Genomic DNA, 14,181 nt, shown 5'->3' with positions numbered 1-14,181 from the left:
CCCTAAATATCAACAGGACACTTTTTTCCATTATTATTATTTTTGGACATCCTTCCTCTGTCTTTTCTTTTGTGTATGCTAAGAGTGTTTACACCAAGACAAATTCCTTCTGTGTCCAGCCACAGTTGGCCAATAAAGAATTCTACTCTACTCTACTCTACTCTACTCTACTCTACTCTACTCTACTCTACTCTATTCCTGTTCTATTCTATTCTATTCTATTCTATTCTATTCTATTCTATTTTACTCTACTCTACTCTACTCTACTCTACTCTATTCCTATTCCTATTCCTATTCCGTTCTATTCCTATTCTGTTCTGTTCTATTCCTATTCCTATTCTGTTCTATTCCTATTCTATTCCTATTCTATTCTATTCCATTCCATTCCATTCCATTCCATTCCATTCCATTCCATTCCATTCTATTCTATTCTATTCTATTCTATTCTATTCTATTCTATTCTATTCTATTCCATTCCATTCCATTCCATTCATTTCCATTCCATTCCCTTTCTATTCTGCTACCTTTTCCACACTGCCTTTGACTTTAACTCTTCCTTCAAACCCTAATATGCTGAATTTTCCTCCCTTCTTTTTCCCTTCCTTGTTTACTGTCTATTCTGGATGGTAAGATCCCGGTTCCCTCGCTGCTGCCTGTGAAGTTTTAACATTGCCTCCTCTGTCATGGTGGGTGGGGCTAGTCACCAGCGCTCCCGTTACTACAGGCCGCCCCTTTGAGGCAGCCCCAAATAAGCATTCGCATGCCAGCCCAGCTTTCTTTGATTAGGATGTGAGAAGTCTCCTCAGCGTATTGTGCAACTAGAAACACTTGTCCCAAAGGCGCAACTGCACATTCTTTCTTGGTTTTTGGATTCTTGGATGAGAAGTGGAACGTCTTCAAAAGAAAAACCAGAAAGTCTTGGGGAAAAAAAAGCACCTTTAGGACAACCAGGACCTGGAGGGACCGAGAAGCTCCATGGACATTCCTTTGAAAACGTTTTGCTTCTCATCCAAGAAGCGTCTTCCGTTCCTCAGGACTGAAGAAGCTTCTTGGATGAGAAGCGAAATGTCCTCAAGGAAAAACCAAGGAAGTCCAGTTGCCTCTTTAAAAAAACCACCTTTGAGGCAACCATTGACCTGCAGGACTGAGAATCTCCATAGACTTGAGTTCTTTGTTTCTAAGCGTGTCCATCCTCCTTAAAGGTATTTTAAGCCCAACGCTTTTCTTTGCATTCTTTTTTTTTTTTAAAGGTAACATTTGTCTAAAAAGTCAAATAGATGCCAGAAAATACATCTTCGAGCACTTAGAGGCTATTTGTGTTCACTGAAAACTCAAGGTCTGGTGTGTATAAAAACCCTGTTGTGTTCACTGGCTTGAAAATAAGTGCTTTTAACAGCGATTGCCAATCTCTGTGTCTCTCATGGAAGCTTGTGCATCGTAGACAATTTTGCAGCTCTCGTTCTTTTCAACCATAAACAGAAAGCTTGGCCCTTACAACTCGAAGAGCAGATCCCGAGATATTTTAGGTCCTTGCAACACATCGGTGAGGAGGTTTCCTCCACTTTTCCCCGTTAGTCTGGATAGACTTTATTTTGAATGCATGTGCTGGTGTTGATCACAGGAGGCTCCCCAGCTTCCTTTGGGGTCTCAAAAGATTTGACAAGCTGTGCTCCCCGTCTTTCTCCTTGAGCCCCATGTCAGATCCTGAAGATAGCTTTCTCTAATGCCTCTCGGTCATGCTAAGGAGATCTTGCAGTCCACATCCCTAAAATCGATAACCAGCCAATTGGTTAACAATGGAATGGAATGGAATATTGGAATGTAGAATGGAATGGAATATTGGAATGTAGAATGGAATGGAATGGAATGGAATGGAATGGAATAGAATAGAATAGAATAGAATAGAATAGAATAGAATAGAATAGAATAGAATATTGGAATGTAGAATAGAATGGAATGGAAGAGAAGAGAAGAGAAATTGGAATGAAGAATGGAATGGAAGAGAAGAGAAGAGAAATTGGAATGAAGAATGGAATGGAATGGAATGGAATAGAATAGAATAGAATAGAATAGAATAGAATAGAATAGAATAGAATAGAATAGAAGATCTGGAAGGGACCTTGGAGGTCTTCTAGTCCAACCCTCTGTTCAATCATGTTAGCCTATACCATTTCTGACGGATAGCTGGATTACAAAATTACCCAGATGGTAGTAACAGGACTATAACAGGAAGAAAAAGCCATGAGAATGGGGGTTTCCAAGAGATGAGATTTTGTGTGGTGTTAATGGCAAAGAGAAATCCAGGCACTTTCCAAGAGAAAAACAGGACAAGGAAACAGATGTTACACTACAATAACAGGGTTGTTGCGTAACTGGATACGTAGTTGGATAGATTGTGAACCCAGGAAAGGGGCAGAGACTGTATATTTGAACCTGTATATTATCCCCAGCCCTCCTGGGGGAAATGTTTTCTGCCCGCGGGCAGAATTCCCTTTTGCAAAAGCTTCACCATAAAGCTCTTATATATTGTTTACGTGTCTGCAGTATTCAGTTGTCTGAATACCCGTGTCGGAGCTCCAACAAATCCACCTTCATTCAAATCAAAAGTCTCTAGCTGCATCTCAGAAACAGTAAAATAGTTTATTAGAAATTGCCCTGTTGGCGCGTGGCTGGGTGCAGCCGGTACTAAATCGCATCATACATTTTCCCCTGGACCCTGGTCTTTCCCCCAACCCCTGGATGTGACTTCTCCATCAGTCTCCAAGAGTCATCCATCATGCTCTCCAATAACCTTCTTACGCTCCGACAACTTTGGGCTGCCACGGTGATTATCTAGGCATTTCAAGAATGCCTTGTTTTCCCCCCATTCCCTTTCTCTGGCAGCTAAAAAGACCAAAGGAGTCTCTTTTTAGTTGACAACCTGAATGGTTGATTTTTATCACGCTTCGGGTAATGAATTAAATCATCTTATGGATTAGGACAATATATAAAGTAGCGAACAAAGTACTCTGTGTCTTACACAGTCAGGAAATGAAAAATAAAATGTAAGCTTGTTAATTGTTAATAGCAGCATTTCAATATCTGAGGGGCTGCCCCAAAGAAGAGAGAGGGTCAAGCTATTCTCCAAAGCACCAGCGGGCAGGACAAGAAGCAACGGATGGAAACTAATCAAGGAGAGAAGCAACCTAGAACTAAGGAGAAATTTCCTGAGAGTGAGAACAATTAGTCAGTGAAACAGCTTCCTTCCAGAGGTTGTGGATGCTCCAACATTGGAAGATTTTAAGAGACTGAGCAACCATTTTTCAGAAATGGTATAGGGCAGGGGTCTCAAACTCAAAGCCTGCAGGCCACATCCGGCCTGTGGGGTGCTTAAATCTGGCCCGCGGTGCCTCTACTGTCCAAAATGGGCTGGGGAGGCAGCCACACGGGCCATTTTTGGCCCTCATGGCCTCTGACAGCAATCTGGCAACCAAAAATGGGTGTTTTCGGCCTGTTTTTGACTCCCACAGCCTCCTACGGCAGTCTGGCAGCCCAAAACGGACCGTCGGGGAGGGGGGCACACAGGGCCGTGTTTGGCCTCCTCCTGGGCATTTCAGCAAGAAAGACCCTCGACTCCATTTGTAGCAAAAGGTACAAGGTACAAAGGTACTTTTACTAAAGCCAAGTGGCTACAGCGTAAACAAAGCTGGATCTGAATATCCCCACGCAAAGCCTGCCTTGGAATAACAGAGTTGGAAGGGACCTTGTAGGTCTTTCTAGTCCAGGGTTCGCCCACCTTTTGGACCTCAGGGACCACCAAACTCATAATTTTAAATCCCACGGACCAGAGACCTTGGGAAAATCCTCCAAAATAGCCTGCAGGGAAATCTCCCACCCCGTTTCCCTACCGATTGATCGTTCTTTATGTGGGATCACAGGATACCGTCTCCAGCTTCGTTCTGAGGGGGAGAGAGAGAGAGAGAGACTTTGGGCTTCATGCAAGGAAAGCAGCAGAAGTCTTTCTTTCTCTCCCCCAAACTCTGCCAGAAATGAGTCTTTGTGAGACTTGTCGCCCTGGTGCAGCCTCTTGGAGCAGGAGGCCTTGCAAGGGTCCCAAAGACTCATTTCTGGCAGAGTTTGGGGGAGAGAAAGGAAGACTTTGGCTGCTTTCCCTGCAGCCAAAAGCAGAGGAAGAAAGAAGCGGAAATGAGCAGCCCGGTGGCCAGGCCAGGCGCGTGGGACGAGTGGGTCAAGTTCCCCCCCTCCACCCTTTCCCCCCTCCCCTCACTACCACAAGCCTTGTGTTCCTGCGGGCCACGTGGGTGGCTCAGCCTTGTGTTCCCACACAGCCTGGATTAATTGCTTTGTGGGGGAAATTTCTCTGTGGACCACCAAAATTTTCTCGCAGACCACCAGTGATCCCCAGGCCACTGGTTAGCGACCACTGTTCTAGTCCAACCCCTCCTCAAGCAGGAGACCCTATATTATTTCAGACAAATGGTTATCCAACATATTTTTTAAAAAAAGTCCAGCCTTTTTCTCCTTCTCCTGAGCCTTCCTCCCACTCCCCCCACAGGGCATAGTATATAACATAATAGTGTTCAAATTTGGTGTTTTGGTTAATGGGCTCGACAAGAGGTTTGTTCGCCGGGCATCCCCTCAGTGCAGGCCCTTTCCTTGGGCTTGCTTTGTTTTATTTTAAACCACAACTAGGATTCTCCAGGGCAGGGATTAACAACTCTGATACAAGGTATTTCTACATTTTAATGCGTGGCTGATTAGCCCGATAATACGCACTCAAATTTGGAAGCCACAAAGGAGTCGGAATTCATTACTATTAACCTTTGGGGTCAGCTTGGCTAATGTAGTCTTGATTCCATCTATTTTTCATCCAATCTGTTCAGTTAGTGCCGGGATGCATCTCGTTAAAAATAGTCCTTCCTCCAGAATGATAAAATGATTGCTCCGTTGAGTTAAAAGAATTCGCCCTTCCTTGCCCCTTTTCCCCCCCCCATAAGAGCTGAACAACCATTACCCCTTTGTGCTTGGCCTCAGTTTCTTTGAATAGACTTTGACTGTGTCCTAAAATGTCACCGAAGAATAAAATCAGTACCAGGCTTGTACCAAGTATTCCAGCAACTTTACTTCTTATTGGAGGGGGGTGGGGGGAATCCTTCTTGCCCAGAACAGAAAGAACAGACTGGGGAGGAACCTTTGAGTTGTTCTAGTTCAACCCTAGCAGGAGTCTCTGGTTGTCTAATCTCTTCTTGAAAACTTCCAGTGATGGAGGACAACTTTCGGAGGCCAGCTTGATTGTTCTTAATTGTCAGAAAAATTTCTCCTTATTTCTAGGTTGCTTCTGCCAAGTATGATTGGATTGCTTATTGTATTCGATGACTATCATTAAGTGTTGTACCTTCTGATTCTTGACTCTTGCCGAATGTCTCTTTTCTTTTATGGACACTGAGAGCATTTGCACCAAGACAAGTTCCTTGAGTGTCCAATCACGCTTGGCCAATAAAAGAATTCTGTTCTATTCTCTCCTTGATTAGTTTCCATCCATTGCTTCTAGATGGATGGATGGATGGATGGATGGATGGATGGATGGATGGATGGATGGATGGATAGATAGATAGATAGATAGATAGATAGATAGATAGATAGATAGATAGATAGATAGATAGATAGATAGATAGATAGACAGACAGACAGACAGACTGACTGACTGACTGACTGACTGACTGACTGACTGACTGACTGACTGACTGACTGACTGACTTCTTTATTGGCCAAGTGTAGTTGGACACACAAGGAATTCATCTTGGTGCAAATACTCTCAGTATACATAAAAGAAAAGATAACATTTATCAAGAGTCAAGAATCATCAGGTACAACACTTAGTGATAGTAATAGGGTACAATAAGCAATCACATCATACTAGGAAACAGTCAATATAAATCGTAAGGCTATAAACGACAAAGTTACAGTCATATAGTCACAAGTGGGAGGGGATGGGTGATAAGGAGCGATGAGAAGATTAATAGTAATAGTAGTGCAGACTTTGTAAATAGTTGGACAGTGTTGAGGGAATTATTTGTTTAGCAGAGTGATGGCATTAGGGAGAAAAACTGTCCTTGTGTCTAGTTGTTCTGGTGTGCAGGGCTCTATAGCGTCGTTTTGAGGGAAGGAGTTGAAACAGTTTATGTCCAGGATGTGAGGGGTGTGTAGATATTTTCACAGCCCTCTTTGACTCCAGCAGTATGCAGGTCCTCCATGGAAGGCAGGTTGGTAGCAATTGTTTTTTTCTGCAGTCCTAATTACTCTTTGAAGTCCGTGTCCTGTTGAGTTGCAGAACCAAACCAGAGGGTTATAGAGATGACAGACTCAATCATTCCTCTGTAGAACTTCTAGTTCTGTTTTCAGGTGCTTTGGAAAATAAGTTGACCCCTTTTTCTTTGTGTTGAGCCTCCTCACATGTTGCAACACTGCTATCATGACAATTTCCAAAGATTCTTCTACATTCAGACATAAAACTAACTGGGATTTCACTTTGCAGTAAAATTAGTCTTTAAACTTTGGTCTGCGCATACTGGCCCATTCCGCCTTTCTGAGGTCTGGCGGAGTAAATGGAAAATTTGTGCTGTATCATAGCACTGTGTGAATCCAGGCTTACTACAGCTAGTTAAGCTGTAGCTATTGTGTTCTGCATTCCACTTTGAAAAATAACTGTTCCGTTGGGATAATACAAGTTGACTATAAATGTAACTTTTAAGAAAAGTTTATATGGAAATTCAAATCCAAAACTTTGCAGCACAGAGAGCTATTAAGAGGGGCTTACCTGAGTCAGAGTTTTTGCTTCTTGGGTGTCAAAATGGGAGGGTGAAACCAGCATCTAATGTTTGTAATAAATCTTTTCTTTTTTTCCTCCTCCTTAAAGGTATGACTGGTACCAAACCGATTCTCATGTCATTGTAACCATCATGGTCAAAAATGTGAAGCAAGTTGATGTAAACATAACATTCTCGGAGAAAGAGGTAATATAGGCCCCCAATTTTGAGTTTCAGAACTGAACCAAAGTTGTTATTGCAGACTAGGATAGGAGGAAACGATGCTGTAGAAGTTGCTATGATATTCTGTGGCTCTCTGCCAGTATTTAATTGCAAAAAGCATAATTTTCATTAGTGATATTGTGTATTTCCACATATTGCTACATTATTTCGTAACTTGAAAGAATGAAAACATAACACTGGCAAAAGAAATTGTATTGTTTCTCAGCTTATTTAATTTGTAACTTTGGATCAGTTGCTACACTTTAATAATTAATTGTGTGTAAACATTTCCTAACAATCTTGACCTAATAGCTTTTGGATCAGAAATGACTTTCTGGTGCCTAAGAATATAAGTCTTCAATTGATTTCCTACCCGCTTTCTTTTGAAATTCTTATGCCTGAATACAATAATCTTTTCCAGGGAAGGTTATTTAAATTCATTATTTATGAACAGGTAAAATGAAGATTAGGAAATGTGCTTTACTAATTGCTGGATTGTGATAAGTTGTCTGTCTCAACAGCTAAACGCATCATTGAAACTTCCCTCCGAGGAGAACTACAAGCTAAAACTTCATCTTCTTCATTCCATAGTCCCAGAACAAAGTTTATTTAAAGTTCTTTCAACCAAGGTAATTTTTTTTTAAAGGAACAAATGATTTTTGCCACCTCCCGTTGACATTTTTATCCTGCCAGAGTGGACGGGGCACTTCTTCTAATGTTTTAAAAATCCTTTTATTGGCCAGGTAAGGGTATATCCAACCAAAAACATCGTTTGTTATTTTCGAAGAAAATTTGGGGCATTTTGGGGAATAAGGAACAAGCTTTTGAGCTTTGCTTTTTAGCAGTCCACCCTTCCAAGTCTGAATAGCCTGGAAATAATTCCAATTATAGAAGTCCAGAGCTTTTGTTTTGCTGACACAGAAGAGCTGAGGCTCACAGTAGTTGAAGTGGCATCTGCCCATCCCAGCAGGTCCTTGAGAAGGACTTGGTAACTTTGATATGGCCCAAGGGCTAATAAAATCAATTAATACATGTAAATGACTTGATAAATGGAGAAAAATGCCAGGTCCAGTCTGAACATCCAGCTGACTGCAACAAAACCTAATAAGTAGGATTTTTTGGAAGGCTGTCCTTACTTTGAACAGCATTAAATGATTGTAAATTGAGGACTACCTACATAGAACCCTGTCCGAAGCAACAGGTAATCCTTGACTTACAATGGTTCGTTTAGTGTCTGTTCCAAGTTACGACGTCACTGGGGAAAAAGTGACTTACGGCCATTTTTCACACGGATGAACTTTGCATGTAATGGTCACGTAATTTACATTCACTTAACAACCAGCCAGAAAATCTGATTTCACGTAGCGTTAACGTGGCTGGAAAATTCGTAAAAAGGGGGGGCAAAAGCCACATAACCAGTTTCTTACTTAGCGACATCAATTTTGGGCTCAGTGGAGGTCGTAAGTCGAGGAGTACCTGTATAACTGGGTCGTATCCCTTATTCTACAATTCTTTGTGTTTAAAGAGCAGTGTGTTTTTTTTAAAAAAAAAAAAAACTTTTGTGCTACAATTAACTTCAAACCTGAGAAAATGACAGATTTTCATATTGTCAATTTTTTTTCCCCAGCGACAGTTCTTAGGAAGACTGGGAGAGATATTTACAGAATAAAAAACTCTGTTCTTTCATTTGTCAAAATGAATCTGCTGCATTGTTGTTGTTTTTGTAAACAAACAATTTCCAAGGTGTAAAATCCGCAGACTTTCTCTTTAGACAAGTGAGAAAACGGACATATCATGATATCACAACTGGGATATCACAAGTGATACTGAGATTATATTAAATCTTTTTAATGAGCACAGATATTTTTATTTGCTTGTTTCTTGCGAGAGGATATAATTGGAGATGAAAAATGCGAGTGTTTTGTCCACTGTCACAATAAACAATGAACAATTTACTTGCTGTTTTTGATATTGCAAAGAGTGTAATGGATTAATTATAGCTTCTGAAAACCTCAGTTTGCTTCCATGGGGTGGGGAACCTGGTTTAGAAAATGGGCTTCTCATTTTAATGGGAGCTCTCAAAGCTTGAGAAAGTGTTCAGATGCTGCTTTTTTCGGCGGTTATCTGCGCCAAGACATATTTCCTCTTTCTGATCAGCAACTCAAAAAATAATCCAAGAATGAGCAAGCCAGATTCATTCAACAACCAGGTTACTAACTTTATCAACTGCAGTGATTCATGTAACAACGGTAGTGAAGGTAGTAAAATCAGCCAAAACTCATTTAAACGTCTCACTTAATGACAGAAATTTGGGTCTCAATTATTTTCATAAGCCGAGGAATACCTCTCTCTATATATCACTTGTCTCGCCATCCAGAGTTTCGACCACATAGAAACCTGCAAGTTGCTTGTCAAGGTCTAGATGGATTATTTGAGGGTACTTTGTACATATTATCTCTAAATTCAAATTACAAGCATTTTCCTGTATTTTAAAAAAAATCAGAATGCTTAAATGCTCAATGGGAGAAATCCTGCGTTTATCTTGAAAGTTGCCTGTACTTATGGCGTCATGGTCTAATTCAGGCTATTTTCTGAAAGGCTGAATAGGACTCACAATGCTACACTTATTCTGCTCCTATTTTCTTTTTAAACTTAAAAGAGAAAATTGGTCAAACTACATTTAAAAAAACAACACCCCAATGTTGTGGCTTTCCCTTCATATTTGTCACAAGCACTAATTTTCTCAAAAGGGTTAATCTATTAAATGCTTTCTTCTCCTTCTACAACAGATTGAGATAAAAATGAAGAAACCAGAAGCTGTACGATGGGACAAATTAGAAGGCCAAGAGAAGTCTGATCTAAAAAAAGACACACCAGGTTTGTGTTGGCATGTTGACTGACAAATAATCCTAGTTTGAAAAGTGGCATCAGGAGAGGTTGGGTAGATTTCCAGTCCGATCTGAGGGAACCATCTATGTTTAAATTTCTAGCCTATGTTTTGCGTCGCTCATAATTCTTCATTAAAACCAACCTTGGTGTCGATCAATTCTCAAAGTCACAATTGCCTCTCTCTTTAAGCAAAGCTGGTCATAAGTTAACAGATAACAGATAATTAGAGTTGGAAGGGACCTTGTAGGTCAGCTAGTCCAACCCCCCACCCAAGCAGGAGACCCTGCACCATTTCTGACAGATGGGAGTCCAATTCTTCTTGGGAAGTCTCAAGTGATGATGCTCCCACAACTTCCATTGGTGGATTGTTCTCACTGTCAGAAAGTTTCTCCTTATTTCCAGGTTAAATCTCTCCTTGTTCAGTTTTCATCCATTATTCCTTGTCTGGCCTTCAGGTGCTTTGGAGAATAGCTTGACCCCCTCCTCCCTCTCTGTGGCAGCCCCTCAAATATTGGAAGATGCTATCCTGTCTTCCCTGGTCCTTCTCTCCACCAGACCAGGCCCAGTTCCTGTAAGTGTTCTTCATAAGTTTTAGTCCCCTCATCATCCTGGTTGCTCTTCTCTGCACTTTTTCTAGAGTCTCAACATCTTTTTTATAGTGTGGTGACCAAAACTGTTCTCAGAGGCATCATTAAAAGTTGGATTATTGTGCTCCATATAATAATATGTGACAGAAAAAAACAACGGAGAACACTACGAAAAGAGCAAGGCTTTCTTGAATCCTGGTTTATCCAAGCAGTCTGATTAGAGGGAAAGAAACTTCAGAAAAGAAGATCAGCTGTTGGAGTATTCCAAAGTATTCATTTTATGTTCAAATATTGTTGTGGCCTGTCGGCCACCGGCCCCTCCAGCAGCCAAATCAGGAAGAGGAGGCATGGGAGTCAGGGTCAGCATGAGAGGGAGTGAGAGTGTGTGTCCCTGAGCCATCCGCTAGCCCTCAGATGGAGAGTCAACAGCCCTCAAGTTTGGAGGTGGCTGATGAGGAAGAGGAGGAACAGCTGGGCCCAGTGCCTGGATGCCCAGATGGCAGAGGAGAGGAGAGCAGTGGAAATCTATGAGCCGGTCCTTGGGATGGAAGAGCCATCGCTGCTAGCAAAGCCCCACCCTGGCTCGGGGGATAAAAGGCAGGGGGCAGAGATGAATAGATGTGACAAACAACTAATCATCTCCCAGCCGGACAGACTTTTAGCCTGCGTTGGGAGAGAAACTTTTTGCTGGGTCTCCTAATAAAGGAATGTTTGAGTTAATTTCAGAGGGTTTGTCATGTTTAGGGAACTGGGTCAGAACAAATATTTAGGTTAGGCTTTCCCCAGACTCCTAGGACAATTCCAGGAGAATAAAATTTAAGAAGTTCTATCAGAGATCTCCACACTTGTCAACTTTTAAGTCTAGCGGACTTCAACTCCCAGAATTCCCCAGCCAGAATTCTGGGAGTTGAAGTCCACAAGTCTTAAAATTGCCAATTTTGGAGGCCCCCGTTCTATCACAAATGAGAACAGGTAATTTATAGCTTCAGAGCAAGATATATATACAAGATAGAGTGATAGAAAAAAAGGCACGTGTTGGAGCTTAAATTTGCAAAAAAAAAAAAAAAAACTTGATCCATTTTTTTTTCCATTTAGCTGCTAAATTAATTGTTGCTAAAGAGAAATAATCTCAGTGGATTAATACCGGATACAGTACTTTATCCATAGAGGTTGAGACCATGGGGTTGATATTACCCGATTTCATTTTGTTTTTACAGCTTCAAAACCCACACATGACTATCCTTCTTCTTCCCACTACACGAAGAACTGGGATAAATTAGTGGGCGAAATCAAGGAAGAAGAGAAGAATGAAAAATTGGAGGGCGACGCGGCTTTGAACAAACTTTTTCAGCAAATCTATTCCGATGGCACAGATGAAGTGAAACGTGCCATGAACAAATCCTTTGTAAGATATTTTTTGTTTTCTATTGTCCCTGTATATTTTGATTTGGGATCGCCATATTGCAAACATAAACCGATTTTAGCATTTGACAAAGAAATAACCTATGGCAAGGGAGTCTTTCGGTTAAAAAAAGACAGACTTCATTTTATTTTTTAGGGTTTTTTTTTTATTATTTTGCTTATTTTATGAACTGACTATCGTGGTGTGAATTATTGGTGTATTGTCCTAAGTGCCTTCTTCATGTCTTCAGAAATAGATTGCTGGTGTTATAAAATCTGACTTTTTCATTCATTTTTTTTCTATTTTTTTTCAATTAATGATAATATAACACGATTCATCCGTTCTGACATTACAGTTGTTATACATATATAAATGTTACTTCACCATTTATAATCCTCTTGTTTGATACATTGTTTACTAATTATTCTAATCATCATAGCTACTTATGTTCTGACCTTGCCTCCTCCTATGCAACCACTGATAGGATTTATTCCATGTTTCATAGTACTCCGATTCCCCCTTGTTTTTCAATTTGAAGGTTAGCCTGTCATGCCCCTGTTGGAATCTGATTCCTAGTGGGGGGCGTTGAGAAGCTGACAGGGAGTGGGAGTGTGGCTCTGGAGGAAACTGGGGAAGGGCACAGGCCAACTGGGCATTCAGAGGAAGACCCAGGGCCATCCCCTCTTCATCCTAGGGCACACACGGAGGAATGGATAAGGGAGCAACATGGTTTAAGGGAGAGGAAAGGGCCTTGATTCCCTTCATTAGCTGCAACTGGAAAAACAGGATTAAAAGGGTGTTTGTGCACAGAACCTTGCTGGAAGCAAAGTGTGAATTATCTTTGTCAAGTCTTACCTGGGTTCTGGCGTCCTTCCAACTGTGTGTGTTTATCTTTTGACATCTTCAATCCCTTATCCTGCCCTGTTGTTAATTGCCACGGCGTGGTTTATGTTGATTTTTATTTATCATCTATGTGTACTTTGCGGTCGAACTGAATTTCTTCCCTTTAAAAACTGTTCTGGGGAGAGTTTTCTCTCCAGCCGATGATAACTGGACGTTGGGGGCCAAGTTGGAGGCATTAAAGGGACTTTACCTACTTTTGTGACCTTGTTGCTTTTGTGCCACGCCCCTTTGGGTCATCACATAGTTGGAGGCAACTAGCCTGTCCAGTTCTGCTCAGGCCATAATTTTCCTTATCTCTGTTTCTGGCAGTGTGCTTTCCTTCTTCCAGTATTGTGCGTACATTATTCTACTGCTGTCAACACATGTGCTATTAGATAAATTAAATCCTTCCTATATCCTTCTGGTAGTATTCATAGAAGAAAAAAAATCCCAGCTTAAATGGAATACATTCTTCCACCATTTGTTCTATCCATGTTTGAATCAGTCTCCAATACTTTTTTTGCAGCATTGCAAGACCACCACAGGTGAAAGAAAATGTGCCTGACATATCTTTGCCCTTCCAACAATTTGGAGGTAGACTTTTGGAAAGCCTCATTCACTGAAGGCTCATATATTATTTCATTCTTTTGCAGATGGAATCGGGCGGGACGGTGTTGAGCACAAATTGGTCGGACGTAGGTAAAAGAAAAGTAGAAGTCAATCCTCCAGAAGACATGGAATGGAAGAAGTACTGATCTTCTTTATCATGACTCGCGTAACAAAATGTTCCAGAAGCCTTGAGGATGGAGCCCTGAATGCTGGTTTGAGAAGATGGTTCCTCTTTTTGTATCTTGACCTCCTGCAGCCAGACCTCTTCGTGAAGATATTTAAGAGCTGTAATCAGGAATGAAGAGCTCTTCCAATGAAGGCATCTTTGAAGGATTCGAACCCAGTCCTTGGCTCGCTTGGTGATGCATTTGGAGAATTAAGAAGGCGTTTAATTGGACTATGTAGGGTTATTGCCTTATTAAATAACACTCGATCCCTTTAAAATAATTTATTTTGCTCTAGCGATATTGGGGTGAACACACAGTTTGGCTGTAGTCTTTAAGATTGTTTGGCTTAACTTTGCTTCCAAATAAAATTGTAAATAGATAAGCTTTTACTTAAAGAAACCGGGCTCTTTTTGTTTGTCGAGCAGTTGCCAAGTGCAGGTTGTCATTGGGAGGTTTAACAATTGCTGTGTAGCCCATAAGGAATGCTTCTGCATGGCAAAATTAAAATTCATGCTACACTTTTTTATTAATAATAAAAATAGAGTGCCTTGTAATAATTCGATGCAGTAAAATCAGGGCAATAGACAAAAGAAGTTGGTTAAAGTGTACACATATCA

General features: G+C 41.0%; 1 protein-coding gene across 2 annotated transcripts in view; it reads left to right on the top strand.

The window, feature by feature from the left end:
- The window catches only part of SUGT1 (SGT1 assembly cochaperone of MIS12 kinetochore complex), a 30,477-nt gene extending 16,514 nt beyond the window's left edge, over positions 1 to 13,963 (top strand). For both annotated transcript variants that reach the window (XM_087938055.1, XM_026705334.2), the window contains 5 exons: positions 6,917 to 7,013; positions 7,550 to 7,657; positions 9,818 to 9,905; positions 11,722 to 11,909; positions 13,442 to 13,963. In XM_087938055.1, coding sequence (XP_087794181.1) covers positions 6,917 to 7,013; positions 7,550 to 7,657; positions 9,818 to 9,905; positions 11,722 to 11,909; positions 13,442 to 13,543 — 583 coding nt within the window. In that variant the 3' untranslated portion in view covers positions 13,544 to 13,963. The remainder of the gene's footprint in view (positions 1 to 6,916; positions 7,014 to 7,549; positions 7,658 to 9,817; positions 9,906 to 11,721; positions 11,910 to 13,441) is intronic.
- Positions 13,964 to 14,181: the final 218 nt, after the last annotated feature.

The sequence above is a fragment of the Pseudonaja textilis genome, chromosome 8 (genome assembly GCF_049901715.1).
Source record: "Pseudonaja textilis isolate UNSWEBS1 chromosome 8, rPseTex1.2, whole genome shotgun sequence".
Lineage (NCBI taxonomy): Eukaryota > Metazoa > Chordata > Lepidosauria > Squamata > Elapidae > Pseudonaja > Pseudonaja textilis.
This window is presented reverse-complemented; position numbering and strand designations above follow the sequence as displayed.